This window comes from Lutjanus erythropterus, chromosome 15 (assembly GCF_056507025.1).
Source record: "Lutjanus erythropterus isolate fLutEry1 chromosome 15, fLutEry1.hap2, whole genome shotgun sequence".
Classification (NCBI taxonomy): Eukaryota; Metazoa; Chordata; class Actinopteri; order Lutjaniformes; family Lutjanidae; genus Lutjanus; species Lutjanus erythropterus.
In genome coordinates, this window is record NC_139331.1 from 31,172,108 (window position 1) to 31,192,527 (window position 20,420).

The 20,420-nt window shown below is 37.3% G+C and overlaps 1 protein-coding gene across 1 annotated transcript in view; it reads right to left on the bottom strand.

The window, feature by feature from the left end:
* tbc1d32 (TBC1 domain family, member 32) overlaps positions 1-20,420 on the bottom strand; it is a 133,904-nt gene that overhangs the window by 26,586 nt on the left and 86,898 nt on the right. Inside the window, exons 29-32 of the mRNA XM_084737960.1 lie at positions 20,096-20,211; positions 15,320-15,474; positions 11,379-11,519; positions 351-539 (exon numbers count right to left, since the gene is read on the bottom strand). Of these exons, the coding sequence (XP_084594086.1) occupies positions 351-539; positions 11,379-11,519; positions 15,320-15,474; positions 20,096-20,211 (601 nt within the window). The remainder of the gene's footprint in view (positions 1-350; positions 540-11,378; positions 11,520-15,319; positions 15,475-20,095; positions 20,212-20,420) is intronic.

Genomic DNA, 20,420 nt, shown 5'->3' on the forward strand with positions numbered 1-20,420 from the left:
CATAATTCTTTTTAATTTAAAATGAATTGTGACTTCTTGATGTTATTGAATATTTTTGCATATGTTTATGAAACAAACAATGTTCAAATTGGAAAAGGAACGTTCTTTTTCACTTATGCACCATTATGGTACAATGTTGCCTACAGGCAACGAACCCCAAAAACTTCCAAAAATAAAAATAAAAATAAAATTTCTTCAGATTATGTTTATTTAGTCTATTTTGAGACATAAAAACACTCCAAACATTTTTTCCCTCACTGGCATCATAATGTGTACCATAGAGGGTTAAACACAGTTTGACAGGAAGTTCTGTGTATAAAATGTACCGTAGAACTGAAGCTGCATCTCACCTTGAGGAAGACCTGCAGCTCCTGGGACTGCGTTCGCTGCAGGATGTCTGGCTGCAGGTGTTTGAATATCGCCACGCACATGTACACCTGGTAGTCAGGACCCATCACCACACAGGTGGAGACGTAGTGGCAGATTTCTGTCCAGTCCAGATAGTTCCAGAAACACTGAGTCAACCAGTGGAGGCACATCTGTGGCGAGAAAGACAAAAGTCTGTTTTACTAAGATTATGTTGCTGTTGAATCTGCGCTTAAACCTGTCAAATTTAATTTACAAATTCCTCTGCATCTCATTAGTTCACATATACAGGTGAAAGAAATAAAGATCCTAATTATAGTGTAATATGAACAATGTACTTGACACTTCTGACAAATAATGAATCATGTTTCAGACAATCACTCTTCTTCTTGTAATAAATCAAATCTGTCATATAAAATGTCTCTCCCATCAGTCTTTCCTTTATATTCATACATTTTATAAATGTTCTTTAAATATAAATAATATATGCTAAAGAATTACAAATAAGTACGTCTCTGTGTCTGAGATTGCAGCGTGTGAAGTCAGTTTGTTCTGAGTTTTAACATTAAATCTGTACAAATAATTAGATGTAAACAAGGTTGTGCAAATGAGAACAATTAAGTGATGCTTATTTGAAGAGTCACAAAACTCAACAATAAAAATAATTACACAGAGACTAAACACAGCAGAGTGACACGGACATCAATAGGTGTTAAAGCAGCATTTAAAACACTACATGCTGGTTAGTTCAAGAGCTACTCCACAGCCTGAGGACCATAATGGCAAAAGCTTCATCATCCTCGGCCTTTACATCTTGACCAGGAGATGTTTTCCCATCAGGCTACAGGGGCTAAAAGTTCACAAATTTAAAGATTGAGGTTCATTGTGGAGGCATTAAGCGAGCTCAGCAGAACCTTACAATGGCTGCTGTATTTCACAAGTTGCCATCAGAGTTACTGTCAGCCAAAACAAAGGTGATAACGATAATGGTTCTACATAAAAGTCTAGCTGTGGTACAATAAACCAGATGTAGTTCCTCCAGTGACGATTTTGGAAAAGGAAAATAAATGAGACATTAATCTAGTCACACTGAGATGAAGGCAGAAAGAGTTGTTTTTAGACAAAAGATGCAGCATAATTTAAAAATATTTGAGTTACTGAAAGAGAAGAATGGAAGATGGAAATGGCATGACACTTGGAACTTTTATTGTATATAAGGACTGCACAACATGGCAAAACATACTGTGATTATTTTGACAGATATTGTGTTTGTTATCAGTGGAAATTATTTTGAAAACAACTATTAAAATCATAATAATGTGACACTTGTAGGGGTCTGTACCATCTGGAGAACTATATTGATGTTATATTGCTGTTATAATGCTGTTTCATCACGTTATCAAAAAATTGCAACTTCAGCACTTGTAATATTTCAATTAATTCTGCAGCCCTGCTGTTTATAAATCAAAAACAAAGCTGAAAATGCTAAAGACTTTTAGTCTCATGCAGCAACATTTTTGTATTCCCATCTTTCATGTTTTACTGCGATACCTCTTGTTCCCAGTTGCATTCACAAACCTTTTTCAACTGCACAAACTTGTCATAAATTGTTCATTTCAACCCGATGAATGCCACCTGTTTATGTGGAGGTGTGTCTTAATAAGATTTGATCATCACCATAATCAAGGCCCCTAAAATTATCATATAAGATGATCTGTTCACCTTTGTGAGTAAAACCTGCCCATGGACAAACAAGAATTTCCCTCCACAGAGCTTCAAGTCTTGCTTCCTCTTCTGTCAGCAGACAAAAACTAATTTAATTGTGAATACAAATGAATACTGCTCGCCTCTCCCTCCCCTTCCTAGCATGTAGGAGAACCTACGCTGGCTGCAAAAAACAAAGCAAAAGGCTCTATCTAGAGCGAGTGTTTGTCTGTAGAAACCTCGTGGTGCAACATGGCGGACTCCGTGAAAGAGTACCCACCACACCCTCTGTAGATAAATGGCTCATTCTAAGGCAGGGGTCTCCATCCATACATGTTGGCTATGATGCATATTCTACAATTTTACAGCTGGAGAATGTAAGATACTCTTTAGGCCACCAACAACAATGCAAGACAATTAAAATATTAAAAAAAAAAAAAAAGAAGCTGTTATTCATTTCCATTTAATTTTCTCTCAAGGTCACAGGAAGCCACTGGAGAGATGCAAAAGAGCTGCATGCGGCCCTGGAGCCGCAGGTTGCAAACTCCTGTTTCAAGGTAACAAGAACACAAGGCTTTGTATTTTCATGTAACTGCAGACTAATAAAAACATACTTATGAATATTATATTCAATTTCTGCCATATTCTGCCAATAGAGGCCTGTAAATCTTAAACACTTGACCATTGAATTGCAGTAGATCTTTTTTTCCATCTATATGTGACTTGTATGACACATCTGAACCATTCACAAATCTCAAAGTCCAGGAAAATTGTTCAATCACTCACAAGTGCCACTTACGAACAAATCTATTCCAGTGCGTGGTTCATGCATGAGGCCAAATGTGTAGGTTGATATTGTGAAATATATAAAAAAGACCCTTAATGATACAGTATATTCTAATGGGTCTTTAAAATATATATATTATATATGTTCTGTTAGGAAGTATTGTTCACATGGAAACATGATATAATACAGTACATATTATAAAATGGAGCTCATGTAAATCATTTATCTTGACATTTACATGATTGAGATCATGGACAAGAATTCATTGTGAACCAACCCGCCTGCTTAAACAACAGTTAAGTTCATGAACTCATACAGCTGTACAATAGTGCTCTGTTCTGTTCCATATGTCTGGAGTCTATATTTGCTTAATTTGCTGACTCTGCTTTATCGGCTTTTATAAATTAATCTTTTTGAGAACGTGTTTACTTTGAGAGTGAAAAATGATAACTCTCAGCAGTGCTGAATATTGAGGTGGGATTAGGGGACAAAGAGACGAGGAGACGCATGCTAATGTTTGTTTCTCCAGCTGATGACTGAGTTGAGATCAGTGATATTAATGCTGTGGCTCAACAAGGTGTTCCCACCTGTTCTCAGTGAAAAGAACACAAGAAGAACACAGTATCTAAAGTATCTATTTACCATATAAAGACAAAGAGACTTAAAGTCACTTAAAGAGAGAACAGTTGATATTTAATCAAAGTATTTGATATTTAATAGTGAATATGATATTGAAAGCGGTTTAACAACTTTGTTCCACACTCAGTGGTGCCTGTAATAAGCATTAGTTAATAGGTAATAAGGCCTCATGAGATCCTTAGTAACATTAATCTAAAACTTGTTAACTGTTTAGAGACTAAGAATGTTAATAAAGGCCTTATGAGTTTCTTATAATTGTTTAGCAATTACAAGCATTAAAAATATTTATTGCGTTTAACTAATTTACCTGTATGCCATTCTTGAAACTTAACTAAGCTTTTATTGTTGATCCATTAATATTTTTTATCATTTATTATGCATCTATTAGCAGTTAAATATGCTCTTAATAACAATTTACTAAGCATTTTGGGAGTACTGGATCTAAAGTGTGAACTGTGCTTATTAACGTTAATTAATCCTTTATTTTGCATTTATTAACAATTAACTAAGCATTTTGGGGTTACTGGATGTAAAAGGTAAACAAGGCTAATTAAGGTTAATTAGGCTTTTATTACGCATCTATTAGCAGTTAATATGCACTCATTAATAGTTCACAAAGCATTTCAGGGGTACCGGATCTAAAGTGTGTGCTTATTAAGGTTAATTAATCCTTTTTTATGCACTTGTTAACAGTTAATATTTCATGTATTACTATTATTACTTTGAAGATTTGTGCCTTCATTGGAGAGTGAGACAGAGTGAACATCCAGAGCTGGATTTGAACCCAGGACACTGCAGTAATGACTTTGCTCATGAAGCATGCACTCTACCAGGTGACCTACTGAGGAACTTCATGTATCCTGAGGCCTGACTCAACTCAACTTTATTTATAAAGCACCTTTCATATAAACAGTATGGGGCAGTATGGCCTAAAATGATTTGATGACAGAGGATTTGTCCGGTTGATCATAAACCTAAGTCAGTAGGTACAGAATGTGCATGTAATAATAAAAAAAAACAGTCACACAGCAGCCTCTCTATAACCTTAATTTCCATCGACTTCAAAGGTGGACCTATTGTAATTCAAGACATTTTAAAAGGTATTTTGCAAGATGAAAACTACGGAGCCTTGAGGTGCATTTATCCCTTAGAGATGTTATTTAAGTGCTGTTGAAGGCATTAAGCTGTTTCACCAATGTTTTGATATGATGAAATTGCACCATTTGAGCCTTTCTGTCCCGTTTTATAACACAGCTGAAAGAAATGGTGTATTCAAGTCCAATAGTGCTGCCAGTCAATCAAGGGGTAGTTGTTGAATAATGCTACAATAGAAAGAAAGCATCTATAAACATGCTAGCAGCAGCTCTGTGAGGGTGTACTTAAGGGGATAGTTCAAGTGTTTTGAAGCAGGGCACTTATCTGTAATCAGTGTATTACCTACAGTAGATGGTGACAGGAAACTGTAGACATTACATCACTCTTTCCAAAGCCACCAAACTCAATTAATGAAAAAAAAGAGTAATTTTACCTCTCAGAACACAGGAGTTGCTGGTCTATTGTTGCTTTGAACAGTTAGCTTGGTTGTGTTATTGTGCTACATTGGTGAATCCAAGCTAACCCTTTAAAACACCATATCAACACAGTAACACAACCAAACTAACCAACTAAGGCAGGGTTAGACCAGCAACCTGAAAGTTCTGCAAGGTAATACATTATAGGTTATACATTGAGTGCGGAAAAATTCCTCATACGACCCCACTTCAATGATAACCCTCACATGTTGATCTTAAGCTGACCTGTTTACTATGTTCTCTATCTTTAGTTGAGCATGTTAGCATGCTAATTAGCACTAAACAAAAGGTACAGCTGAGGGTAATGGAAAATTTTGCAGGTATTTTGCAATTACTGAGTCATAAACCATTGGACAAGTCAGAAAATTTGACCTGATGATGGTGCTAGATGAAAAGTTTGGGGATCATTGAAGATATTAGTTTATCTTGAGGGGATATGAATGGCCGTGCATCTTTTATCTATAACCGGTTAAACTTTTGCAGGGTGGCAGGGGGCTGGAGCTGATACTGACACTGGGTGAGAGGCGGCGTACACCCTTGACAGGTCGGCAGTTCATCACAGGGCTGACTCATAGAGCCAAACAATACCTCATGCCCACATTCACACCTACGGGCAATTTAGAGTCACCAATTAAGTTGCATGTCTTTGGACTGTGGGAGGAAGCCAGAACAATCAGAGGAAACCCACACAGGCATGGGGAGAACATGCAAATGCCACACATAAAGGCCCTGGAAAGGCAGAACCCATAACCTTCATGCTGTGAGGCAGCAGTGCTAATGTTGCCCCACCATGCCACCAAAACACCTCTGCCCAGCATGATGCTCAAAATATTAAGAGTCTAATGCTCTACAGACTACAGACATGAATGTCTGTACTAATGGCAAATTTTCATTGTTAGATGGATTGGCCATTGGCAGTCCATTTAATACTTGTTGAGACGTTTCACTAAAAAACACAAATGTGAACTTAACTAGAGAAAAAGAGGATTCATCCTCTGTGCGCCATGGATATCTGTGCCAAATTGGACAGAAATCCATTAAAAAAAAAGTTAACAAAGGCATCCTCATGGTGGCGCTAGAAGAAAAGCCAGGGAATCACCAAAGTCAGCAGAATTCCTCCTCTGAGGATCATGAATGACTGCATAAAATTTCAGTACAATCCATCAGATAGCTGCTGAGATATCTCAGTCTGAGCCCAAGTGATAGATCAACATTTGCATCCCCAGAGCCACGCTGCCAGAGTGACAAATAAAAACACAGCATGCTGGAAACTGTACATGTAATCTGAGCGCACACCCTCACATGAAAGCAGGATTTGATAACTGCGTCATGGCTGGTGAAATCTCTCTTTGTGGCTGAACTCTGCTGTTCCTGATGATGATATGAGTACAATCAGTAGCTGTGAGTCTCACAGAGCTTCGCACCCTCACATCCAGTTTTTTTCCCCCAAACATTCAGCAGACAACAAACAGTGCACACGCTGCGTTTTGACTAATTGTCATGCCAATAATTAGCCACTGTGCTCACTAATGACACAAGTCTGCTCAAGCATACAAACAAGCTCCATTTACGCTCCATAAACATATTAGATTATTATCGCCCCCTTCTCGACTATACTCTAATGAAAATCCTGGCATCCTAAATTGTGCGTTGTAATAAACACAAGGAGCTGCAGGATCCATGCTGCCCTTTTGTTTTTAAACCCTCAGGCAGAAAAACAAGTACACATACAGTACTTTCTGTGACTATAAACGAGGGACTATAAATCCCTTCAAGGTCTTTCCAAGAGCACTTTTTTTTTTCTGAGAGTGGCAAAATGTGATTTTCCTCTGTTCTGATTGTTCCTGTGAGCTAAAACTCAGGGGCCAAAGGTGACTGTGACTATATTCTGACTGTATTATTTACTTCATTTCCCTTCTGCCATAAACAGGCTCTCAGAGCTGTTATTAATCGAAGTGTGTCAGGTCACATTGTCTGGCTCACTGAGATATCTGTCAGTGTGAAACATTGAATGCTCTGCAGTAGATCTGAGTGATAATTCAATGTTATTGTTCACTGTCTTTCAATTTAGTCTTATCGTGATATGATCATATAATGTTATTGTCCAAGCATATAGAAAGTGACCCTGCAAACAGCAACTGTCCAATCATATATTAGCAGCTGGAACTAGGCACCACAGGCCTGCCATGCTCTACACAATGAAGCGGTGTGTGTGTGGGCCTCTAAGAGGAGCAAAACTTTGTGTCTCACGAGTTTGGATGGCAGCGTCTTTTTGGTAGTTTGTCAGAAACCTAAACACAAGAGTATACATGTGAGAAATGGATTAAACTCTTGATCTGCTCTAATGTAAACTGCAAACGATGGCATGTCTGGCTAACTAACTAACTAGCTGGAGTAACGTTATCTACTGCCAAACTTGTGTTAGATACCACTGCATTTCACTAACTCATGGTTATATTGGGTTTTGATATGTAGAAAACCAATGATTCTATAGATGTTAATGCAATACAAGTTTGTAAATATTCCTTTTGTATTAAACAAGCCTTAAGGCGCACTGAAAACATCTGACACACACATTTTGAAGTGCAGCATCATCAAAGCATAAACATAATTCCAACGTGAATTATAATCTCACTCAAATATTACTCCAGCAGATATCCAACAACAGAAACACACCAACACAGCCCCACAAACTCAAAACAACCCAACACTACATTTGATCCAGTTCATGAACCAATAATCCATAGTCAATATTTACATAAATTAAATTCTGAGGAATTTATCTGTCATACGTTACTTTTCTCCTTTGTTCATTTGCTTTAAACAGAAACTCAGACAATAGAAATACACTGTCAAAAAGATAGTCAATTCTTCTTCACTTGACCTCGTTGTTTTTCACAGGTTTAAATATCTAAAAGCACCGTTCTTTCCCCCAACAGGGGATGCAGCTTTGGCACTTGATGACATGATACCAGTCTAATGTATTAGAACGTAAAATTATTCATGTAATTAAACTCTCCCAGTTTTGTAAAATAAGCCAAGATGAACATCCTCCCTCTTATTAATTTTGTAATTTGTAATAATGTATCATCAGTTTTCATAGATATACATGTAGGATGTGACGGACATCATGCTTATCTTTAGGAGTGTTTCATTTCAGACATGTTATACGTTGGATTGGAATCAACTCATTTAGTGCTGCAAAGATTAGTCCATCAATCAAGTAGTCTGGCAACAGAATAATAATTGGCTATTTTCATAATCAACTAATCGTTTCAATCATCAAATACTGACGCTTTGGGTTGGGTTGATTGAATCTCATTGTTTTCATGAGTGTCTCAGTCCAAGCTAATGACCCAATGCATCAGTATTTGACAACCTAGGGACGAGGCACACCGATCATCTATCTTCTCCAGGGCCGCTTACTTGACCTTTAAGTAAAATGTGAAAAATGCCAAAACATTGCTATTTCATATCATTGCAGAATGAATATCTCTGGGTTTTGGATGGTGAGTTGGACCAAAACAAGACATTTGAAGACGTCACCTTGGAAACTGTGATGGACATTTTCTTACCACTTTTTACTTCCTAGTACTACAACCACTATTACTACTTTTATTACCACTTTTTCTTTATTTTTCTGATATTTTATGGACTAAATCGCTTATAAGAGAAAACAATCAGCATATTAACCAATATACCATCTAATATAAAGGGTTGCCTCTTATTTACACCACACACCACAAGTTTCTTCCCATAATTCAGCTCATTTATCCTTCACCGACCACTCTGCTCACACTAAACACTCTTTCGGTTTTAAAGTCTCTCCACACACACACACACACGTATTCTCAAGGCAGTATGACTGTTTCAAACACTTAAACATTCTGTAGATGGATTCTGACACAGACCTGCGTCCACACACACATTCACACACAACCTCTACTGTATGAATGTCAGAGGTGTATAATGCTTCGTTTGCCACTGCATCTTTGTCGGGCCTTCAAAGCTCAAACTTTTGGAATAGGTATTTCCATTTCTGACTGAAGAACAGGTGCCCATTATTGCCTTGAAGAGTAAAGAGATGAGCCGAATGTTAACGTTTTACTCCACTCTGGAGACGGCGAGTTCAGATCTTTGATGCAAATGCGAGGCGAGTCTTAGCGAGGCGAGCAGCGCCCCTGCTGCCGTACACCGTGTGAGCCTCAACTGTCAACTGCTGACACACAGAAGACAGGATCAAACATAAGAGGATTCAAGGTGAGTCTACCTTCTTTCTCTACCTCGTTGTTTGTGAGAGGGAAGCCTGTGTCAAAAGAATTAAGAGCCGAGAAGCAAAGATCTAACTGTGCCGTTAAAGAAAAGGAAAAAGATTCAATGTCAAAGCTGTATTTTGGTTTTTAAAGTCGACTGAAGTCAAAGTGGAATAAAAAGGGAACTTATTCATAGGCCAAACAAAAGTGTGGCTCTAAAGGCTCGAAACCCAGTTTCAGGTCTCTGACTGATAATGTTAATTAAATATTTTTATTCAACAACAATGACAAAACAAAACGGGCAGCTTTTTGGTGTTTTTGTTGAAGAAAAGTCCAAATTCAGCTCCTTTTATTTCCACCATCAGTAGTCATGGCAGTCCTTTAACGAACTAAGAGGCTCAGAAAATGGAAGCTACAATACAAAAGACAGACGTAGGAATTAAATATTTGATTTGAACTAATTTTCTGCAGTGTAGACAGAAACTACTGTCTTGAAAGTTTAACTTTCTGGGTGTTTCTGCAGATTTACATTATCGCTCTGTGTCACTATGACTATTGCAAACAGTGCATTTAGTTTTAACAGTTTTAACAATTCTTACTAAGGGTTTGACCAGACTGCAGATTTGTCCCACACAATTATTTTCAAGTAAGCAGACCAGATTTGTGTCCAGACATCACCAATCTACTTGCATGGAATGCTGTGGTAATAATGTATGTATTATTAACTATGTACACTTGTGGTGATGCAGCTTTTCAGCGTGAAAGAATGTTCCAGTAGGTTCCTTCTAGATGTGTCCGTGTACAGACTTGTTCTCTGCGTTGTCTATCGTACCGCTCTGCTAGTAGCAGCGTGGGTTCTGCTCAGTCATTCTGATGCACTTCCATGACTCGTCAGTGGGATTTGAATCGCATTTAAACCACCTCCAAATGTAGCCTGGATCCAATTTGCAAAAATTGAATTTCACACGTTTCTTTTGCGATCCAGATTTTCTAAAATCCATCTGGATATGCCCAAAAAACTGATTTGGGCTTGCAGTCTGAACAAGACCTGAGTCCAGATGGATTTTAGATCATGTTTTGGGCCATTTTAACCTGTTTGTCATCAAGTACAGTGATGGACAAAAATACAGGACTTTATAGTTACATCACTGAATATGTCTTTGAATAAAATAAAATAAAAATATATATCTGGTGTTCTATAGTTTAGCTGTCTAAAAGTCATTCCCAGGAATAATTGTCTGACACATGAAGTAATGAATTAAGTATAATAATTATTGACAGTGAGAGCTGATAGTTGACAAAGAGAAAACTACTATTACTTTTTTACAGTAACAAAGTAATATAACACGTCATCAATAGGACTTTGGTGATATTATTACATTTAATATATCAAGTAACGCATTACAAAGAGTGCCAGATTAATTTCTGAAGGGGTGCCATGAAGTATGTGACACTGTACCAAACTACAGCTGGTGTCAAGAAACATAATGCCACCTCACTAATGGTTAAAACTATAAACCTGCACAAAAATGACAATAAGAAACATAAACCACCGGGTTCAGACAAATTACAAACACCAACAGAAAGTAACATTCGCCTTTTGGAACACAGCAGCACTACTCAGTCCAGCACTGCATTTACTTGATTTGAAAGGATCCCCATTAAATACATTGTGGACAATGTGGGTCGTTGCTATATTTTAACCTACATTACAAACTGGAGCAGAGAGACAGCGAGCAGCACATTCTGCTTCACCTATAGGTCACAAAATATAGTATATAATAATATAAATATTTTATTTAATGCCTTTTTATTGGACATCAGCCTTGTATTTATATGCGTATTGTTGAATAAATAGACTGGGGTTGGGGTTTCCTATGAAACAAGTTTCCCCATTTTATGATCCCTGGTTGTACTTCTGCAGTTGTTTTGATGAAAGTATAACAAAGCAGTAGTGAAACACATTAGCCTCCTCTACACAGTAAGACTGTAAAGCAAGTTATTACTTTCAAATGAAAGTAACAAATTATTAATATTATATACATTCCTGTATTTTACCTGTGATGGGGTGAAACCAGACATCCTGAAGGCGGAGTGCACCAGAGGAACTTCAGCTTTCAGCAGCATCTCCACATAATGAGCTGTGCACCAGTAAACAGGAGGGATTCCCGATTCAGCCACTTCCACGGGAACACAAACCTGTCACGACAAACAGGAGGTTTTTTGTCTTGGAACATTTTTAGATTTAAGGTAGATAAATAATGACCAATTTGACTTGCACTACAGGTAGATATTCAAGCAAAGAAAACAAAAAAAACAACAACAGATGCATCAGTTACAAGCTCCACATTGTGTATTCAGAGCTGATAGGGAGATAAAAACACTTTTGAATATTTGCACAGCTTTTATTGTGAGTAATGGAAATAGAAACAGCATGCTGCTTTGTGTTCACATACGGGGTGTGTGCATGTGTGTGTTTATGCCCACATTCACTCTTAAATCTGCTGCCGCCTCTTAATTATTTGTGCCCTTTCTGTTTTCCTTGATATTGACTAAATCGACCACCGAAGCTAACTGCTGTGTGGACAAACTCTCCGGCTGCATCTGCATCAAACACGCTGAGAGCACGCAACACAAGTTCAATCAAGTCCAATCGAGCTGTAATTGACTTTGACGAGAGAAAACAAGATGACAGAGGTTGGTATAATGATAACAGAGCTTAGTCTCACCACCTCAGTTCTCCCCTGCAATTTAGAATGATTGAAACTAGACTTATTCCCTGAACTTAAACTATTCCTTTTACTCTTTTATTTCTCCTCTTTTTTTCTCACTCATTTATCTCCTTTAGTTATATTCCTCCTAGGCCTACTGCTCTTTGTTTTTTCGGTTAAAAAACATCCTGTTTGTTTTTCCGTGTGTTGAAAAATGAAGACACAGAAAAAAATGTTCTGAGGATTCATCATCATCTTCTTTTTTTCATGTTTTTCTTTGCTGCTGCATTGCTGTGATTGTTGACGCGCTGTGTATGACAAATAAAGGTGGGATTAAATGAGGACAAGACGGAGACAGACGTCAAAGCTGGCGGCGTTTGAAGGTGTGTTTCTAATGTGTTCATGAGAAGAGCACAACAATCTGGATTTTTACTTGATGTACGGGGTTAACAGGAATCTCTTCGTGGCTGACAGCAGCACCACAACACAAAATAGATGTATGTGATCAGATCAACATTTTGTGCATTTTCCTTAATCAATTGTTGAAAACACAAATAAATGATTAATCAATTAATCATTAATAAGATACTAAATGGTTTTTTTTCTTATTTTCATTTTTTCTTCTTCTCATTTAACTTTCCTTGTTCAACAAATGGTTTCACCAGACAAAACAAATTTTGACTTGACACTAACAATATTTAATTCAAGGGTTCCTTTAAAAAAAACATATATAGAATTTTCAAAAACTGGATCCAGTCAGAATGAAACAACCAGTCAGGGTTAGCTAGCAGGTTACTAGTCCATCATAGCAACACTGTACAAACAAGGATTGTGTCTTTTTTTTCAGTACTTCCTTTGCCTACAATGGCACACAGAGCACAATACGCTGAAAGAAGGAAGACCTTGGAGGAGAACAGGGAGAAAAAGAAAGCGCTCAATAAAATACAAGACAGCAGAGGGAGGGGAGAAAGGTTTTGCGCTGTGTATGTCCAAATTGTCGACTGCAGCTTTAACATTGACCGTTGCCATCGCAAACTTTTACAAGAAAACACCAGCAGCTCATCACAGTTCCTGAGACATCAGAGACAAATATTACTACTACAGTTTACAACGGGCCAAAATGACTTCGAAGACATGAGTAAATGCTGGGCGAAAATATTGCAGCGTGTACACACAGCAGCGAGATTTGTGAGCTGTTGTTTTTACTAACTTTTTAGTTTTAACTAAGAAAATAAATTTTCCAATTCTAAGCCACTTTTTTATTCATCATTACATATATTTTGTACGTTTTTGTTGTTTTTCTCAGATCTGCTTTGACAATGTGACAATCAAACATCAGTTTCCCATGCCAATAAAGCAGGAAAGCACGAACTGGTTGTGATTTAATAAATCAAAAGGGTCTGGCTGAATAACTCACTGCAAATGTGCATACAGTCTTTGATAGGAGAGCGATACCAGACTGTCCAGACAGAAAGATTATAAAACCCTGGAATATCTCAATTTCTTGACATACTGTATGCTGGATTTAAGTAACTGGTTCTGATGTGATTTTGGTGTTTAGAGCAGAAAAGATATTTCAAAAGAGCCATGCACGTCCAGAGTCTTTCTTCCTGGCCAGTAATTTATTAAAATATATTCATTAAGACAACAGAGAATGAGAATTGTTTCTATTGATTGGGATTATGTTGTGCTCAAGAACTGACATGAAGGTTAATGAATAATCTTGATCTAATTTTTCAAATAATATCATGATGAAGTATGTGTTTGGCTAATCATTATTTGAAATGTTTATAGCAAATATTAATTCAGAAATGTGCAAATATTTACTATGCTTTAAAGGCTGGATTTATGATTTGTTTAGGCAAGATGTTGTAATTTGTATATTTCTTTGTTTAGAATCATAGCAATCAACATTCACATCATTTTCTGGACAAATAAACTGGATGATTAATTGCAACACTTGCGTCCTGTTTGTTTGTGGCTCCAGTTAATTACTGGAGCCTTAAATACTTAACACAGAAAGTTTTTTATTCATCATATATATGTATAAATAAACTGTATTTCATAAAAGCAGAGGGGCTTTAAAAATTATAGTACTGTTAATATCCCTGGTCACTTTATTTCTTATTTCTTATCTCTTATTATCTTTATTTATTTTTCTTGTATTTTTGATTTTTCTTCACTTTTCTTTTTATACCTGTGTTTCCCTGTTTAAGTGGATTCAAAGGGAAAGGCGAAGGAAGAGTTTCATTGTATTTACTCTGTGCCAGGTAAAGCCATACATGGGAGAGTTTTTATCTAAAAAGTTCACACTAGAGGGAAAAGTGGTGCTGTAAAGTTTCACTTCTGTAAATCTACAAGCAGCTCACACACACACGTCCCAAATGTCAACATAATGTGCAGCTGAGTAGTCCGTCCAGCAGTTGGGAAGTGGGTTTGAAATTGACAGTTTCACACTGTACCCAAAATCCAGCCAACATAAACACATAAACATCTCTGTACAACACCTACACACTCAGCTTACATGCACACTTAAATTAAATGCACAATATGGAATTTCTGCTTCTAGAAGTTTTTCATATTAAAACAATAGCAAAAGACACACTTTGATGACATTGTGAAGTAGTCTGGGGTCACTGGATTTGTTGTCTCCATTGTTAAACAACCACCATAGCTGATGAAAATGAAAGTCTATCTGACAGGACTCAGACAGAAATCATGTTCATGGATGAGGCAATAATAAAGTTATGTTTAATCATGTAGACCGCCCTCCTTCCTCACTCTCTGACGTATCCCCTGTATCAAGTTTTTTTCCAGAAGTTACAGCAACCAGCAGTGTGTAGGAAACACACCATTACCTTGAATAAATTATTCCTCTGGTTTTGAGCAATGTTAGAAACATTTGGCTAAACTAAGTTTGTTTATATTTTATAAACATTTTAATATGGAAATGTTACATACTATAGTTTTATCCCTTTTGAGCCCACATTTATAGTTGCTTATTTTTTCCTTTTTTAAAGCAACCTCAACATGTCTCCTGAGCAGCAGCATGTATTTTTTTTTTTGTTCAGAAAAAGGTGAATACCATGACTGAACTCATACCAAGAAAGCAACAATACATTAAAGCTGAAGAATGTTCTACAGGATGACACATGATTATGAGGAATATGCTCCTACGGGTTGCAGTTTTGCTGCCATTTGAGGCTTCTAAAGTGCTAAATTACTGCATAGTTACTGTACTTTTGAACATACTGCACTGTAGTTGTGTTTGCATGTTGTTATACTCACAGAGGCGTGTATCCTTGCTGGCCAGATGAATGCAGAGGTAAGCAGAGAGGACAGGTTCAGTAACAAACTCAGAGAGCGGTCCACGTCTCCAGCCATGATGAGGAACACTGTGGAGGCCAGCCAGTCGTGGCCTGGATAACCGTCCTGCTGAATGACTGCGGGGCAGAGTTAAAGAGTCAAAGGACTGGTGGAAAAGATGCAAAGATCAGTGACCGGGGTGCTTTTCACGCCTGTGGTTTGTTACATTTGGTACTTTGTTGTTCACTTTTGTTCAGGTCCTGTTCATGATGAGACTAGCAAATGAACTAAAAGAGTAAACATAAAGTTATGCGGACTGATGGGTAACTCATTAACTATTTGTCCTGCATTTCGGGAGCCATGTGAGAAAATCAAATTACGGCAACTGACAGCAGGTCGTACAGCACTTAAATGGACAGAGGTCTGGCTATGTGAGACTAGAGGTGAAGTGCTCCGATTGCTTAATTACTACGCAGCAAGAACGCCAACTCAGCTGAGTTCTTTGCTTCATCATTGGTTTTTGTTATTGTCATCTAAAGATCATTAATCCTGACCTCCTGATTGTATATTTTTACTGAATATCAGCCAATAACAATCTGCATCCAATCGATCTGGGCATCTCTAAGAACGTATATGCATCACTTTTATAGTTTTATTTACAGTCATGATCAGCAGGTTAATTTAGTACTAATTTTTCTTTATAAATCATGCTAAAAATCACAAATCTCTTATCCTAAATCCCTGTTTGGTTCTTTTGCTTTCACACCACAAATGAACTGCAGCAGAGAGATCATTTGTTGCTTTTACACCAGCCCAAATAAACCATACTAGTTCATTCTAACTGAACCATAGATAAGCAGATATGGTGTGAAAGCACCCTCAGACTAAGAGCAATGATAAACAAACCTAGCTCCTTTTATTGGTTTTGCAACATGAAAGTGATCCATTGAGATTAAAAAGGGGGCAGATACATGCGGACTGTTGACTCATACAGTGTTTATCTTACCTTCAAATTGGCCTTGTGTTGCATAATTTTAAACAGTAGCAGCTTTAATCAAGAGAAAGCACCACTTTGCATTTAAAAATAAATCAGAATTAAGTAACAGCCTCTGCATTGTATTACTAATTGATGATCTGCAGGGCTGTGCATCAGTGTGGCATAGAAAAACAGACTAATGTGACTTGACAAATAGTTTCTGGCAACAGCGGGTGGTGTTGGATTAATTCAAACAAAGATTTAGCGAACAAATATTATGTCTCAAAGCTGGAATCCATTGATGTTGTTTATATTTTATAGACTTTCAAAAGATTTTGTTTGTGTGTCACAAGAAATTGAGTCTTTATGTTGTGTTAAATAAAGCATAAAGATAATACCACTTTACTGTCAACTGACAGACACTATTGAGTGTCAACCACCGAGCGGGAAATGCTTTGACAGTCAATTAACCCTGATACAGCACACCATTATCTCATCGCAAAAAAACACAGCCTCCTATAGTTAAGACTGCCAAGATCCAATTCTCTGTTTCTGTCTGCAGTATCATTTTGTGGAGTTATGAGATGGGGGAAAAAAGCCTAAAATACGGCCTGAAAAGATGTTTTTTATTTTGTGATTTTGTGGTATGAGGAGTCAAATGTGAATCCTGTTAAGAAATTCAACCAATATGATTCATTTACAACAAGGTCTCCCAGGTGGCAGCGCTGCATTGTGAACGCTGCCTTACATCCGCAACGACAAGGATAAAAAAAAAACACAATTTGGGTGTATTTGACACCAGACTCCAAGGTTTCTAACTTAAATCTTTCTCTCATCAAATACATGTCGAGCGGTTTATTCAGGCTCTGTAGTATTTACTCTGAAAGTTCAGCTTCATTTATATAATTTCATTCGGCTCCTGCTCGAAGCAAAATAACTGCACTGATATGCAGGTCTGAATCCTGTTCCAACTGTGGTGCGATTAGTTGGGACTGAGAGCGCAATCAGTCTCGACTTCAGAAAACAACCCCAGGCGCCCACCGCTTCCCGCTTTTTACATCTTTCTGAAAGGAGATTTTGCCTTTGAACACTGTGAACCTTTAACTTTTGTTTAGATAGAATGCACACAAAGATTTAATTTGCACGTTGCCCTTGAAACATTCACTATATATGATGTAACAGCATGTAAAATATGCTTTATAAACTCAGGTTACAATGAGGACAACTGCATGTAACAGTAAGACTTGATTTAACCACTGAATCAGACTGGAAGTTCAAGTTTACATCCATGTGTCTGTATAAATATATGTAATGAAGACTCTGAAGGAGTTTAATGAAAGGTATTAAGTCTATTTTTATCACTATATTGACATGTTTGATTCCAGTTAATAATTTCTAGTGAGAAACAAACTGTCTTCACCTCACTTAGAGACGACTGATAGAGAGCTGAACATTATGACGTCAGTTGACCTTTGACCTTTCACTTCACTTCATCATTTTGTCCTACTAGATATCTGTGTGAAAGGGTCACAGAAACCTTGACATTTGACACCAAAGATATAATCAGTTGATCCTCAAGTCCAAATGGACGCTTGAACTAAGTTTAAAGAAATTCTGGCAGTGTTCTTGATATATGGTGGACTTTTGTACCAAATTTGAAGAATTTCCGTCCAGGTGTTCCTGATGTAACGTGTTCACGAGAATGGGATGGACATGAGGTCACCGTGACCTTGAACTTTGACCTCTGACCATTAAAACTAATCAATTCATCCTTCAGTCCAAGTGGACATGACGTCCCATGGACCAACAACCCAAAATGCCTTTGGCCACAGCTGTTGCCGGCGCTGAGGCATAAAAACACTCATTCTCTTTAAACTAATTGCCTCATCTATATGTAGTAAACTCTGTCAAGACATCACTTCAAATGATAAAGAATTATAAATAAAGCAGAGCCTCCTGGAAAAGAAAAAAGCATTTTGATCTACCATCTGTCAATAACATGAATGAAACTGGACAAGCTCCAACTGAAAATACGGACTAAATACAAATCAGTGCTGTTGTTTTCATTTCCTTACTTTAACTGAGAGCTTCTATTGAGGAGTTTGAATAAAGCTTCAAATGTCTGTTGTCACATTTCACCCTAGAAAAATCTTCTAACAAAATTCTCAATTTGAATTGAGATGGTCTTTTATTTTTGTAACCACTCAAGTAGTTTACTATAATAGTGTTAGAGGGGAAATAGATTTTTGTTATTGTGGTTATAAAAATGTAATTTATGGTTAGACTGCTGTCAGACCACCCCGTTAATACAGGTGTGTGCCTCCTTTGTGTGGCGAGCAGTAGAGCAAACAGCTTTTTGACCGCAGTAAAAATGCTGTTTTATTTCATTTTTCAATAAATTTTGCTCTTCGGAAATAAGCCACCACAGCAATCTAATCCTACGAAATGGTATAATAAGAATAATATTAGTGTACCATCATCTTTATCGGAAACTGTTGAGAAATACTGGGTTTAAACAAAATGAATGGATAGCCAAAAAAAGAAAAAAAATGGGCAGCATTCAAATGTGGATATAGAAATTGAATATCAGCATGAGTGCTTTGAACTATTCTGTATACCTCATGACCTAAGGAGGTCTTCAGTGCACTAAAATCAGATCTATGAATTTTAAACTATGTGAGCTGTGTCAATATATTGTTTACCGTGAACTACAGTTTGTACCATATTAGCCCAAATGTCAGTGTGGAGTATTAGAAGAAAGAAAAGCTCAGCGTGTTTTATATTTGTGAAGACTCTTTATCTCTGCTCAGTGTTTTCATGTTCAACTGTCCACATACAAACTAAACTTTGTGCGGGAGAGAGAAGGCCTATCAGCTGCTATTGGGGACAAAAGAAGACTGAACTGTTCACTGAGACACAGATGGAGTCAGATAATCTGTAATGTGTTGATCAGGCAGAGATGGACGCTATCAGTCCCTCCTTGTCTCTCTCAGAGTGAGACTGCTGCCACACACATAAATAAACACTGTGTCCTCTGGTGAACGGAGTGACGGACTGAAACGGAGACAACGAGAAAATGTGATGTATGTAAAATGTCAATAAAGTGTTACGTGTCAACATGTGTAAGTGCATTATTTTACGGTGAAGCTATAGAAGGAGACACTACCACTTTATCCTACTCCTCTCTTTAGTATTTAAGTATCTTTTTTACAACTGTAAAAAATTATTAATTTATTTGGGATGGCTCATCTTTAAATAGCTCATTTTTCCTTTTTCCTTATAAAAAGGCTGAAAAGTAAAAGTGACAGATTTCTAGGTTTCAAGTTGTTCTTGCAAATATATTTAAATATTTAAAAATATTAAAATTATTCAGAATGTGTTCTGAGAGTCAAGAAAGTTTATGATTAGTGGGTATGAACAGTATTTCGCACTGGCAGGGGTACATAACAGATTATGTTTTTTTCCAGAAATTTCAGAGGAATCTCACAATATAATGTAGTCGAACCTGAACTTTTAACTGTCGAAAAGCTCTCAAAGTTTAGTTGGTGCTCTTTAGTTTGTTCATGTCACTTTCCAGACAACTTTCTAAAATATTTTCAATTTGTGTGGAACAATGATGTGGACATAACAGAATGCTCATCAAATCCTATATTAATGTATAATGTATTAAAACAAATGGTGTATCCCAAGAAATTGTGCAAAATGTCAGTGGTGTGAAATACCTTTGAGGACAAAGTCTACCGACTCTTCATGAGTGCAGATGTGGACTCTGTAAAGGATACTGAGCTCTGAAGGCGTTTTAATTCTCTGTGTGGACAAGAAGATCTTAATATGCTTCATTAGCAGCGTCAGGTCGTCCACAGCATCTTCTTTCAGTAGCGTGAGGTATCTGCCGTAACTGGAGATGAAAGACAAAACAGAAATAATGTACATCTCCTATGAACCTATCAATCCTTAATGGCCCCCATCAACCAATGACACTGTGGAGTCTTAATGCTTCCTGGGAACTATCATTACCCAGGACCCTCAAGCAGGAGCTGAACATCAGCTCCATCACCAACAAAGAACAGCAGAGGATGTACTTTCTGCAGCAAATGAAGAAGATCA